Below are 14,208 nucleotides of genomic sequence, written 5' to 3' on the forward strand. Positions count from 1 at the left end.
GCGGACATGAAGGAAATGGATGAAGTGATGGAGTTTTCGTCTAATAGTGGGTGTGAGTGCGACATAAAGTAACCTGTTTCTGGTCTTCCCTAACTCTTTTGGATATCCATAGACTGTCATCTCTATGTTGTAGACACGATGTTTATGACTAACAGCTTCAAACAGTACGTTGGAGAATGGCATACTCAAGGTACATACAGGTAGAGGAGTTGGAAATTCTGAGAAATAATGGAGAACAAAATTGGCACATCATCATTTCCAATAATATTTAACAAGGATGTCAATTGTTAAAAACTTTGGGGTAATTTAAGGGACTTTTCAAACAGTAGAATAAATTTGTCCGTTTCCCAAAACTTAAAATGGGTGGTTCAAGTATTTTACCCAAAATTTATCATCTCCAATTGCATTCAAAACGCCAGCTTTACCAATGAAGATTAATAAAAATTATCAGCTTCAATTTCAGAAACTAATTTTACAGGCATATTTAGTTATTTACATATGAGTACAAAATCAGCATTACATTACAGGCGACTGCACATCCCTTCGCGTGTTAATCTACCAGTTACATGAAGAAAGAGAAGGGGGGAAAAGAATAGAAACCCATAACTTAAAACGATAAAAAATAAACATAAATCAAGGGGATGGTTGATTTTATGAGGGGAATCGAGCATCAGCCTAGCAGAACTAAAAGGGGCAATTTGTAACTGTCCGTATAACCTTACTCCGCGTGCAAGATCAGAAACCTGACTTCATGAGCTTTACTTTGGGCTTTATATTAATCTTGTCGAAGGGTCTTCCCTGTTCAACATGTATATAATCTCTTGTCTTTAGAACCTGCATGCAACACAAACAGGCCACTAATAAGCTGTTTGATAAATATAAACCAGTATTTGCAGTTTGATTCTGAAATTAGGCTCAGTTTAGGAGGAATACAAATACATACAAAATAACATAAAGTAAAAGGTTCTGCACTCTATATATTTGTATTTGTACTCCTTCCAAATGGAGCCTTAGGCTCAGTTTGGAAGGTGTACAAATACAAATATGTAGACTGCAAAACATTGTATTTTATATCTATTTGGACTGTACATATATTTTGCATTTGTACTCCTTCCAAAACTGAGCCTTTAAGAATAATAAATGAGCTTGATTATGATAACGGAAGGGCATGATACCAGAAATGGTTTCAATTTGTAGCATAAAATACTTCAAAAAAAAATTGGTAACATAAAAGTGGTAATCAATCAGGTGGTTATTTATCAAATTCATGGAAGTGTTTTGATTGGTCAAAGCCGTTTTGGTATTACGTCTTTTCAGCAGCATAGCTTTTTCTTGAATAAATATAAGAGAATGAGCAATTCTCTTATATTGCTTGATAAATTAGATAGAAATAATATAATTCGTGCTTGATAAATTACATGGGTTAGAATGTGAACTGTGATTAGATCTCAGAAGCCCCATTCAGTGGAGTCTGACTTAAAAAAGTTCTATATCAACTATTTGGTGTGAACTACATAAATCCTGTTTCACAATGCACTCCACCAGTAACTGTACCTTTATTAAAATATGTAATTTCTAACATCCTTTTCATTTCAGCCTCCTTTTAGATCTTTTTTATGTTCTAACTTGCATGAGATCAGTGGTCTTTCTATGCACATAGATATGTTGTTATCAAGGCAACATGACAGTATTATGTGATAGGGTACGGGGTACCACCATATTTCCTATGCACTACTTGATGCATGTACACAGGCACCGGTTATGAAGTGTGTTTTTGATAAATCGGTTATGAAGTATTTTTGAATTTTACAACCTATAATTTATTGGGTATAATCCAATGCTGACACTTGCACACTCCTTAAGGACCACAAAATTTAGTTTGGCTATGACTAGAAAGACATGATACCAGAAAAACTTCCAACCAATCAACCGGTATCATAAAAGTGGCAACAAATCAGGTGGTTATTTATCAAATTCACACTTTCACATGGGGGTTTTGATTCATCAAAGCCCTTCCAGTTTTGATTTGTCAAAATGGTAATCAACCAACCAGCAGCACACTTTTTTCCCACAAATTTGTATTAAATTGTAGAGAACATTGATGTGGGCCCCACAGCTGTGGTCCCACTCTGTCCGTAGGGTAAATTGTTCTCTAGTCACAGCTGTGATCAATTTATTATTCTGTTATTCTAGTTGTTATTTACTTTTCAGTTTTATATTGTTGTGTGATGATGTAAACACCAAGGGCAGATATGTCCTTTCATGTAACTAGCATAACATATAAATATTAACTTAAAGTGGCAGCGGCAGAATATTGAGATTCTGTTCTTCTCCTCAAAATCTGTGTTCTACTGTTCTCTCATCACTCTTTCTCCTCCTTTACTTTCTCTTCTCTTCGAACCTGAAGTTTCTTAGTAATCAAGACTGATAGCAGTCTTGATCAACTACATGGTATCAAAGCCAAATTAGGGTTTCTCATGTGAGCCTAATACCAGTCGACCACATGAGAATCTCCTAGGACTGGGAGCTGAAAAGGAGGAGTTCGCAGACTGATTCTTGAAGATCGCCAGAAGTGCTAGCAGCTATTGGAAACTTATTAGGGTTGCAGAGTGTTGGTGGTCAGGAAGGATCAGAGAAGACTAGGGTTCGGGTAACCCTAGAAGGCAGCGAACAATTTTTTCTTGTAAGTTATTTACTTTCTAAGAAGTTATATCAGAGAAGATAGGTTGGACCTATCTGGAGGGGAAGGCCGAACCACTCTAGGGTTTTCTCTCTTCGATTCACTAGGGTTTTACAACAAACCCTAGGCTGAACTGTCTCAACTGGTTTCTTTCTACTCTAGGGTTTGAAAGTGATCTTGAGGCAAGCCCCAGTGTTTGACTGAACCTTGTGGTTTATATATATAGATTCTAGGGTTTTCTATTAACCCTACTGCAAGTCTATATACACAGACTGATTGGATTGTGCAACTGAATTGTTCACTTTAAGGACTAATTAAAACCCTAACTCTCCCAAGCATATCAGACCTATTTTAAGCTGTTTTTTCAATGTCTTACGGGATTAGAGCTCTACGGACAGCTACTGTTGTGTTGGCTAGTTGGTTTCAGTTCAGATTTATCTCAGTTTGTGCACATACACTGTGAAGACAGATCAGGCCCATACTGTTTTTTATTGTGATTGGTAGTCCAAGTGCTGTTTTGAGACTTGACAGAAATGGAGTTTAAAAATCAGGCAGAAGGCAGCCTCGGAAACATCAGTTATGGTAGCGTTTCTGAGATGTGTGGTTAGATTACAACCGTAAAGTTTGATGAATCAAACTATTTGGAATGGGCCCAATCAGCCATAATGGCTATTGGTGGAAGAGGTAAATTAGGGTACCTCTTGCGAGATATGAAAGAATCTCCCAAGGGAGACCCGACATATACCAAGTGGATTCAAGAAAACTACTTGGTTATGACATGGTTATGTAATTCCATTCAACCTCATATTAGCTGGAATTATTTGTAGGCAAAGACAGCTAAGGAGATATGGGATGTTATGAAAGAAACGTATTCCCAACCCCTTAATGTTGCCAGAGCATATGAATTGAAATGTGAAGTGAAAAACCTTAAACAAGGAGAGAGACCGGTTTCAGTATATTTCTCTACCTTGCAATCCCTGTGGCGTGAGATTGATCACTTAAAGACTCTTGAGTGGGAGAGTCCCAGAGATGCACAGATATATAGAAAGCAGGTTGAGACAAACCGGGTATTTGAGTTTCTGGCAGGCCTAAATTCAGAGTATGACATTGTATGGTTATAGATTTTGACTAGAGATAGTGTGACTCTCTCTCAAGCATACTCTTTTGTTCACAGTGAAGAGACCAAAGGGGAGTTTATGATGCAACCTCAGCCCATCACACTAGCCTTTGTAGCGGTCACACCCAAATCAGGGGGTGATTCAGAGAAGGACAGGAGGAAGGAAGACAAGAAAGATGTGGTGTGTGAACATTGTAAGAAGCCCAAAGATACAAAATAAACATGTTGGAAACTGCACCTTCACTTGGTTCCTGCAAAGTTGAGAAGCAAGAAGGGCACTACTCATGTAGCAGTGAACACTGATTCAGCATCCTCATCTGGCACAAAAGGAACATCTTTAAAGACCTTATCTATAGTTCGGGCTGCCCTAATGCAGTTAGAAAAGTAAGTTGGAAATTCAGTTCAGCCACCGCAGTCTTCATCAGCACCTGCCACATCTGCCTTCGCACATTCAGGTACTCGAGCTTCAGCCTATCATGCCTCAGCTCCAGGTACTACTGAACCTTGTTGGGTAATAGACTCAGGTTCATCTAATCACATGACTATCTTGCCTTCATTGTTTACTACTTACCACTTGTCTTCTGGTAGGGATAAAGTATCTATTGCTGATAGCTTCCTAGTTCCTATTTCTGAAAAGGGTGACATCAAGTTATCAGAAACTATCTCCCTATCATCTGTCTTGCATGTTCCTAAGCTTGATACTAACCTTCTTCCAGTCAGTAGTATTACCAAGCATATGAACTGCTCAGTAACCTTCTTTCATGACTGATGTGTTTTTCAGGACCCGGAGACGAAGAAGGTGATTGGGACTAGCCGTGAGACAAATGGGATCTATTTGCTCGGGGAGAGGTTTTGTCAGGGAGAGTCAGTTGAGAAGATGTCTTTTGTTTCTCAGAGTGAGTCTGGTTATGCTTTGGCATAACCGATTAGGTCATTTGTCTTTTCGGTCTTTATAGAGTCTGTTTCCTACTTTATTTGAGTCTATTGAGTTGTCTCAGTTACAGTGTGAAAGTTGTGAGTTTGCTAAGCATTGTAGAAAGCCTTATTTATTGAGTAATAAAATGAGTGATAATTCTTTTGATATTATGCATACTGATGTTTGGGGGCCTTATCATATCCCTTCCATGGGTGGGTACAGATATTTCTTGTTATTTGTTGATGACTATACCCGTTTTTCTTGGGTTTATCTCATGCGTTCACGAGATGAGGTACCTTCCCTAACCCAAAATTTTCACCAAATGATCCTAACCCAGGTTGATGCCAAGATTAAAGTTCTCAGATCTGATAACGCAAAGGAATATTTTTCTAAATCATTGACATCTTATCTTCTTCATCATGGGGTTATCCACCAGAGCTCTTGCCCTCATACACCTCAGCAGAATGGAGTTGTCGAAAGGAAGAATAGGCACATTTTGGAAGTAGCTAGAAGTCTCATGTTTACTTCCAATGTTCCTATCCGCTTCTGGGGTGATGCTATCCTCACATCGGTATACCTTATTAATCGGGTTCCTTCCAGGGTCCTTGATATGAGATCTCCTTTTTCCCTCTTACACCCATGTGATGACTTGTTTTCTATTCCCCTTAAGACATTCGGTTGTACATGTTTTGTTCAACTTCTCGGACCCATCACTCCAAGTTCGAACCCAAAGCCTCCAAATGCATCTTCCTTGGTTATGCACAAACTCAAAAGGGTTATTGCTGCTATGATCCTGTCTCAGGGAGGAAGTTTGTCTCCATGGATGTCACTTTCTTTGAGGGGACACCCTATTATCCTCGGGTTTCCCCTCAGGGGGAGAGCAGTGAGAGTGGGGGTTTGAGTTCTTGTCTTCAGGGGGAGAGCAGTGAGAGTGGGGCAGTTCCTTTACCTATTCCATTGGGTGATGAGGGCTGCAATGGTGAGGGTAGTCAAAGGGATCAAGAGTTGAGGGAGAGCTGCGATGGTGAGGGTGGCCAGAGGGATCAGGAGTTTAGGGTCTATCACAGGTGGTGCAGACAGGTTGATCCTGATCATTAGCAGTCCAGGCCAGCTCCAATCTCATCTGCAGCTCCAGGTCCAAGTACTACAGTCCCAGCCATTTCACCTTCTACAGATGATCTTGACCTTTCGATTGCGTCCGTAAAGGGAAACGACATTGTACCACATCAACAGCCCACTGTATTTCCCATTTTTTATCCTATGATCGCCTATCTCCTACCTACAGGTCCTACCTTAGTTCCATTTCCAATGTCCCTATTCCAAGAACAGTGCAAGAAGCCCTATCCGTCCCGGAATGGAAAGATGTAATGCAAGCTGAGATAGATGCCCTGTTGAAAAACAACACCTGGGAGGTAGTTGATCGCCCAAAGGAAAGAAACCAGTTGGATGCAGATGGATATTTACGGTGAAGCATAATGCAGATGGATCTATTGAGAGGTATAAAGCTCGGTTAGTTGCAAGAGGGTTTACACAGACTTATGGCATAGGTTACTTAGAGACCTTTGCACCGGTAGCCAAGATGACCACTATTCGAGTCCTATTATCCCTTGCAACAAGTCACACTTGGCCTTTATACCAAATGGACGTGAAAAATGCCTTTCTGATGGAGATCTGCAGGAAGAAGTTTACGTGTGTTTGCCTCCTGGATTCTATGATGCAGAGATAGGTAAGAAGGTCTGTCAGCTCAACAAGGCTTTGTATGGATTGAAACAGTCACCTATGGATTGAAACAGTCACCTACAGGCCCAGTCAGATCATACCCTATTCATCAAGAGGGTGGAGTCCTCCTTGACACTATTGGCAGTATATGTTGATAATATTGTGGTCACAGGGAGATCGAGTCCCTTAAACAGCTCCTTCATCAAGAATTTGAGGTGAAAGACCTTGGTGCATTCCGATATTTTTTGGGTATTGAGGTTGCTAGATCCAAATAGGGAATCTTTATCTCTTAGAGAAAATATGTCCTAGACCTGTTGGCAGAAACTGGAAAGTTAGGTGTCAAGCCTGCAGATACACCAATTGAACAGAACCACAGGATTAGTGACGAGAGTGGGGAACTTCTTGAAGACAAAGTTATGTTCCAGCAATTGGTAGGAAAGCTCCTATATCTCTGCCTCACTCGGCTTGGATATTACTTATGCTGTTAGTGTTGTCAGCCAATACATGCATTCTCCTAGAACCACACATCTTCTTGCGACAGAAAGAATCTTAGCCTACTTGAAGAGATGCCTGGGTAGGGGTATACTGTTCAAGAACAACAACCACATGAAAGTGGAGGTCTATACAGATGCTGATTGGTCTGGGAGTGATGACGACAAAAGGTCTACCTCAGGATATTGTGCCCTTGTGGGAGGAAACCTTGTCTCCTGGAGAAGTAAGAAACAAAGTGTTGTCTTTCGGTCAAGTGCTGAAGTAGAATACAGGTCCATGGCCAACGGAGTGGATGAAATCCAATGGCTAAATCTCTACTTGAGGAGTTGGGTATTGAGTATGAGAAGCCCCTGATATTGTATTGTGATAATCAAGCAGCCATTAATATAGCACATAATCCAGTACAGCATGACAGAACCAAATACATTGAAGTTGACCGCCATTTTATACGAGAGAGGGTCTCATCTCAAGAAGTATGCCTCCCTTACATCACATCCAGTATGCAACTAGCAAACATCCTCACTAAAGTCGTATCTATCCAAGTTGGGAATGATGAACATTTACTCCCAACTTGAAGGGGAGTGTAGAGAACATTGATGTGGGCCCCACAGCTGTGGGCCCACTCTGTCCGTAGGGTAGAATGTTCTCTAGTCACAGCTGTGATCAATTTATTATTCTGTTATTCTAATTGTTATTTACTTTTCAGTTTTATATTGTTATGTGTTATGATGTAAACACCAAGGGCAGATATGTCCTTTCATGTAACTAGCATAACATATAAATATTAACTTAAAGTGACGGCGGCAGAATATTGAGATTCTGTTCTCCTCAAAATCTGTGTTCTACTGTTCTCTCATCACTCTTTCTCCTCCTTTACTTTCTCAGTCTTGATCAACTACATAAATTAAGCAAATAATAGAAAACCTGAACCAGTAATCTGGTTCAAAATGACAACAGGAAATGAACCATGCAGGAGATAACTCGTATACCCTCCTTGATAACTATATCCATGTGCCACATTCCAGCAAATATCTAATAAAAACTTCCTATTGTTGTTTGGGGACTGTAAAGGCCTTGCTGTTAGACAATGTATGCTCTCAGCAATATGATTATGAATAAAAGTTTGTTTTCTTGTTTTATTATAAAACTTCTTAGTATAATAGCCCTTGATCTACATTATAGAGTTATGAAAATCATTAATTTGGTAGGAGACATTCATGATTGATATGTAAACTAAAAGTTCTCAACCAGTGGATAAACTTGGACATTTTATCCTAACAAGGTTGCCATGACTTATACCACCCAAGGTTGGAGCAATATGTCTCAACTGTCAGGGTTACCCAAGGTATAAGTATGGATATTTTTGAAACACTAAACTGGACCAATTCTAATGTACTCTAGACCTCTTGATTGTCGGAGCAATTGGATTGTTGCTTGTGGTCCAAAACTTGATAGTAATACTATGCCAAGCATCAAACTAGTCTGCTTTTGACATACCAACCAATGAGGACCTTCTAGGGTCAATACCTGAACATGTTGGAGCAGAGTAGGATGATATTTTGGAAAGTGATCATTGTGATAGGATCTACCACTTTGTCAGACAGAGAATATCCCCATCCATACTCCCTCTGATAGAAACTAATAAATTGCTAGTATAGGTTTCAAAGTATTTTGTAATCGTTCTTGCAAAATAAATATTATATAAATATATAGTTTATTTTGATAACTTGTTTGCAAAATATTTTTCCTAAGTTCCATCGTAGAAAAGAGTGCGACTCTGGGTATTTTCTAGTAGGGGAAGAAGTCCTTCCCAAATTCCCAACGCTGGATATTAATGAAAGAGAAAGTACAATGCAAATATTCATTTAGGTCCTCTTACCCATGGTTTTAAAAAACGACCTGAAAATGGAACCGTTCTGGCCGCCGGTTTCCGGGTCGACGGTTCAACTGTCTGGTTTGAACGGACGGCCCGTTCTGACAAAAATTAAAAAAAATAATTAAAAATAAAAAACAGCCACAAGCTGTTGAACGGGTCAATAGATCGACAGTTCGATCGCCCGCGTCAATGGGTCATTGACTGATTCAACAGTTTTTGGCCAGGGACCGGGTTTGGGGTAAAATGGAACAGGTTGCCTGGACGGTTCCCTGGCCGAACGGTGCAACCATCTGGGTCAACGGAAATTCAAAAACCATGTTTTTAGAGTTGACCCGCTGAAACTTGATTTCCAGTCCTCTGGTTAGCCATTTAATCTCCCTCCTCTCATTAGAAAATTTCCAAAAGTCCACTAACCTCTTGTAACCAACTTAAGACCAGTTTTGAGTCCCCTTCAATGACTAACCTTTGTATACTCAATTCCTTAGACTTCCTTATACCCTCCAGTACTGCATAGACCTCAGCTTTAAGAGAGTCTTCAACCCCAATGGGACCACTTGTCTAGTAGAGACTGATCAGTCCTACTCTATAGGAGAATTTGACAAGAACAAAAGAGAATAGAAGAGGAAGAAGAAAGAGAGAGAAAGAGAAGGAGAAAGAAGTTGAAGAGAAAGAATTCAGAAAAGGAGTGTGAGTTATAGCTTATATTGCCGCCCCACTCAGCTATTTATATTAAAGATTTAAAAGATAGCTAACTTACAATAATGCCCTTACTAACATAACTTATCAGGAACTAAAGAAAGAAACTGAAATAACTAACATACTGACACTACTAACATGCTAACAGCAACATGAAAAGGACATTATTGCCCTCCAACTCTACAGGACCTGAATACAAAGCAAGCACCTTCCCATCCTCATCTCTGAAAACCCCTCCTACACCTGATGGACCTGGATTTCCCTCACTACTTCCATCAAAGTTCAACTTTATAAGTCCACTTCCTGGTGGTGACCACACAGGACAAACTAAAGAGTGGGCAGGAACAGAATTTGCCACCTCCAGCCAGCTATTCAGCAACCCATTATCATCATCTCCAGAACATTATCATTTGTTCCTCATCTCCTATCTCATTTTAATCTTCTTTTCTTTTTCTTCTTCTTCACCTTTTAATCTAATTTCAAACAAATAAACTTCCGCTGTGTTACTTTAGGGACTTCAATGTAATATCAACACCTTTAGAATTTTTTAGTAATTTTTTTTATAGTTTTAATATATGAAATTTTTTTTTTTTTTGATAAGCAACAGATAACTTCATTAAGAAGAAAACCACTGCAAAAACACAGTAGAAAGAAGAGGACAAATAACAGCCAAACCAGCCCCAAAAGAAATTTACTCTAACAAAAACAACCAAAAAGAGAGAAAAAGGAAAACAGCAAACAAAAGGAAATCAAGTGTTACAAATTGCTGCCGGTCCTGGACATCCTCAATCAAGTTGACTCTTCTGTACCCCAGCCTTGGATAGGAAATCAGCCAGACCATTAGCACTTCTAGGTACCCACTTGAATGAGCTATTCAATAAGGATCCTAAGTGTTGTGCCTGTCTCACCAGATGTCCAACCCTCCAGGGGACCAACTCCTGCTTCTTCAGCCAACTAATTAGAGTGTGACTATCACTTTCCACCTTGAGTAAGGCCTGCAGTTCAACTCTTTGGAAGTAGCCAAAACCTATGGGCCCAGAAAAGCATAGCAAGATACATCCATTATGATCTCTGACTACACCCCCATACCTGAATTACCTGGGTTTCCAAGGCTGCAACCATCAAAATTCAGTTTCGTTTTATCTGCTGCTGGAGCACCCCAACTGAAAGTCAGCCACAGATTTCCTATCCTTTAACAAATCAATTAGGGAGATACCTTTGAATTCTTTACACACCAAGGCCCAGTGGGCAGCTCTGATCATAGATAGCTCAATGAACTTCTCCACTCCTTTCCTTCTCAAAAACTCTGGTGTTCCTTTCTTGCGAAATACTCCACAGCGCAAAACCTCTAACACATTGCCATGAAATCTTAGGTCTCTTTGTGCTACAAATCACACAGTTTGTAATAAACAATTATTTGATTTCTGAAGGAGGCACCCAAACATGCCCCATCAGCAAGAAAAAATGGGCCCACAATAGGGTTGTAAAAGTACAAGGCATCAAGAGGTGGTTAGTTGTTTCCATTTCTGAAAGAAAAGGATGCAAATATGGGGGTATGAGAAACCAGTCCTTCCACTTCTTCTGAAGTCTTTCACAGGTGTTAATGATTTGTCAAGCAGCTTCCCAAAAAAAAACCTTTACTTTTGGAGAAATAGGACTGCCCATTTTTTATCTCATTAGAGAGACAGAATTGGTGTGCAGCATTGTTAGACCAACAATTTCTACTATTTTCTCTTCCAAATTCTCTTTCTCATCATTCACAACAAGATGCTACATCAATAAAATCAAAATACTATAACCCTTTTGTTGAAATAATTTAGTTATTTGTGTTAGGGTCTGTTTGGCTAGTTAAAGCTTTTTTTTTTTAATTTTTTGTTATTGTACTCACTTACAGCAGGGGAACAAGAGTCTTTTCCCTTCTTATTTCTGCCGCCCTATATAATATAATAGAAGCTGGCACCGGCAGTACTGTTCCATTGCTCCAAACCTTTTCTTCTTCCTTTCTTTCTTCTTCCTTTCTTTCTTCTTCTCTTCTCTCTTCTTCCTTTCTCTTCTCTACTTCCTCATATTTCAATCGGATTTATTGCCAAGATGGTATCAGAGCAAGGTTGTTAAATCTGGGCGACCAAGTTTTCTCTTCAAGTTGCTGAATCTGAGCGGAACAAAGGATTGAATCTGGGCTGATCAAATCAGATCTGCAACTGGTACAACCCTAAAGTTTTCTTTCTTCTTTTATTTCTTTCTTTGGTCGTGTACCAAGTGGAGAACAAATGAATCCAAACCACTGAATGTCGGCAGACTTTTGTGAGGGTTATACCTCTTTTATTTGTTGGATCGTGTGATCCTATACTATGAAAAGGTGACTGTAGGTCACAGATGACTTGTTTTCTCTGCTCGTTAGTCTGATTTCATGTGTAGTAGGATCTCTCTTATTGATTAATGTTGTGGTGGAACTTACTGGAAAACCGGTAAGTTGGGACTTTTCTTCATGCAGATCTGAAAACCAGTCTCGTCATAGTTCTTCTTTGGAAATTGGTGCTGTTTTTTGTGCTCAGATCAAGTCCAGAACTGAGTTGTTGTGTGTGGAGTTTTTGTCGATATAAGGAGGGATCCTAAGTTGAGAGTTTAGATAAAAAAACTGTGTTTTTACCATGTCGTCTGAGAATTCTGCCACTTCAAAGATTTCATGGAGCCACAATGGAGTAGGGGAATGGATATGAATTTCCCCATGGTTGTTATTCCCTTTGATGGTCTGAACTACCTTGGGGAATAAAACTCTACATCACTGCTAGGGGGAAAATAGGATACATCAATGGGAGAGTGAAGGAACCGAAGAACTGAAGTGTTGAATATGATAGGTGGAACCAAGAGAATAGTATGGTGATGTCATGGCTCTTGGTTTTCATGCTGCCACAGGTAAGGAAGACTTTTATGTGGGCTGAAACTGCTTATGAGATATGGGAACAAGCAAAGTCCACCTATTCAAAGCAGAGACACTATGCCAAGATATACCAACTGCAAGCTGACTCCTCTACTTGCAAGCAAGGGGAGAAGAGTCTCTCGATGTACTATTCTGATTTGACATCGATAAGGAAAGAACTTGATCACTACCAGAATGTGAATTGGAAGTGTGATGAAGATGTGAAGGTGTATAAGTCACTTGTATCTCAGCAAGGGGTATTTGCCTTCCTCCTAGGGCTGAATCCTTCATATGAGTCCATCCGGGTGCAGATCTTAGATAGTAAAGACTTGCCATCAGTTCGGGAGGTGTATGCCTTAATGCAGTCAGAAGAGAGTAGAAGAAGTGTGATGAATTGTGTAGAGGGAGAGTCAGTTGCCCTATATGTCCGGGGAAATTCAGATACAAATGTCGGAGGTGCTTTTAAGAAAGGTGACTCTTAGAAGAGAACATATGATAAGAGTAAACTTTGGTAAACTCACTGCCAGAAAACAAGACACACCAGAGATACATGTTGGGATCTCCATGGAAAACCTAAATGGGCACAGAATTTGGGTAAGAAGTCAACACCTAATCAAGGCAAGAAACCAAGTCAGCAGAATCAGAAAAAGTATAACTCAACTAATATGGCATCTTTAGAGACTAGTCCATAGGAAACTCAGGAGAGGCATCCCAGTTTTGACCCTAAGGAAGAAATTATCAACTCCTTTCGTGACCATTTGGAATTGTATGGTAGCACTCTCCGCCAAATGGATTCTGGTCCTACTCCCTCTACCTCTTTCATGTCTACATCAGGTAACACTGTCACTACCTTCCATGTGTCATCTCATACCACTGATTCTCCTTGGGTTATTTGACTCCAGAGCCTCAAACCACATGATCGGTAAGTCAAATTTATTTCAGACATATAACCTTCTCTCTTGGAGAGATAAGGTGAGACTAGCTGATGGTTCTTGCTCTACCATAACTGGCCAAGGTACCATACCTCTCCCACTCGGCCTTACCCTTTCTAGTGTATTGCATGTTCCGAAATTACCTATTAATTTGTTGTCCATTAGTAGTATAACTCACTCCTTGAACTGTTCAGTCACTTTTTTTCTGTCTTCATGTGTGTTTCAAGATTTGGCCTCGAGGAAGACGATTGGTAGAGGAAGCATGGTGGATGGTCTCTATGTGTTGGAGAATAAAGTTGGTCTTGTAGCTACAGAGTCCATGAGTTTGTCAAGTGAGAGTCAAGCCTATTTATGGCATAGTCATCTAGGTCATCTTTCTTTTGAGTCATTAAAAGTTATGTTCCCAAAGTTGTTTGAGTCCTTGTCAGTGAGTCAGTTACAGTGTCAGACATGTCAATTGAGTAAACATTGTAGAAGTTTTTTACCTTTGAGAAATAAAAGATTTGAATTTCCATTTCATATTGTTTATTCTGATGTTTGGGGCCCTGTTACTCTACCCACTGAGGCTGGATATAAGTACTTCATTACCTTGATTGATGATTACTCTAGATACACTTGGGTTTACCCTATGCGATCTCGAGATGAGGTGCCAAAAATTGTGAAAGACTTTCAACGCATGGTGTTCACTCAGTTCCAAACTGAAATCCATATCTTCCAATTGGACAATACTTCCATAGTGATCTCACGGAGTTTTTTGCTTCGAGTGGGTCACTTCAGCGAAGCTCTTGTGCCAGGACACCCCAACAAAATGGTGTTGCTGAACGAAAGAACCGTCACCTTCTCGAATTAGCTCGTGGCTT

The 14,208-nt window shown here is 39.9% G+C and overlaps 1 protein-coding gene across 1 annotated transcript in view; it reads right to left on the reverse strand.

The window, feature by feature from the left end:
- Positions 1-434: 434 nt before the first annotated feature.
- LOC148873411 (sister chromatid cohesion 1 protein 4-like) overlaps positions 435-14,208 on the reverse strand; it is a 39,756-nt gene continuing 25,982 nt past the window's right edge. Inside the window, exon 14 of the mRNA XM_088964996.1 lies at positions 435-834. Coding sequence (XP_088821122.1) covers positions 736-834 — 99 coding nt within the window. The 3' untranslated portion in view covers positions 435-735. The remainder of the gene's footprint in view (positions 835-14,208) is intronic.

This window comes from Nelumbo lutea, chromosome 1 (genome assembly GCF_056320005.1).
Source record: "Nelumbo lutea isolate HS-2025 chromosome 1, American lotus-T2T, whole genome shotgun sequence".
NCBI lineage: Eukaryota > Viridiplantae > Streptophyta > Magnoliopsida > Proteales > Nelumbonaceae > Nelumbo > Nelumbo lutea.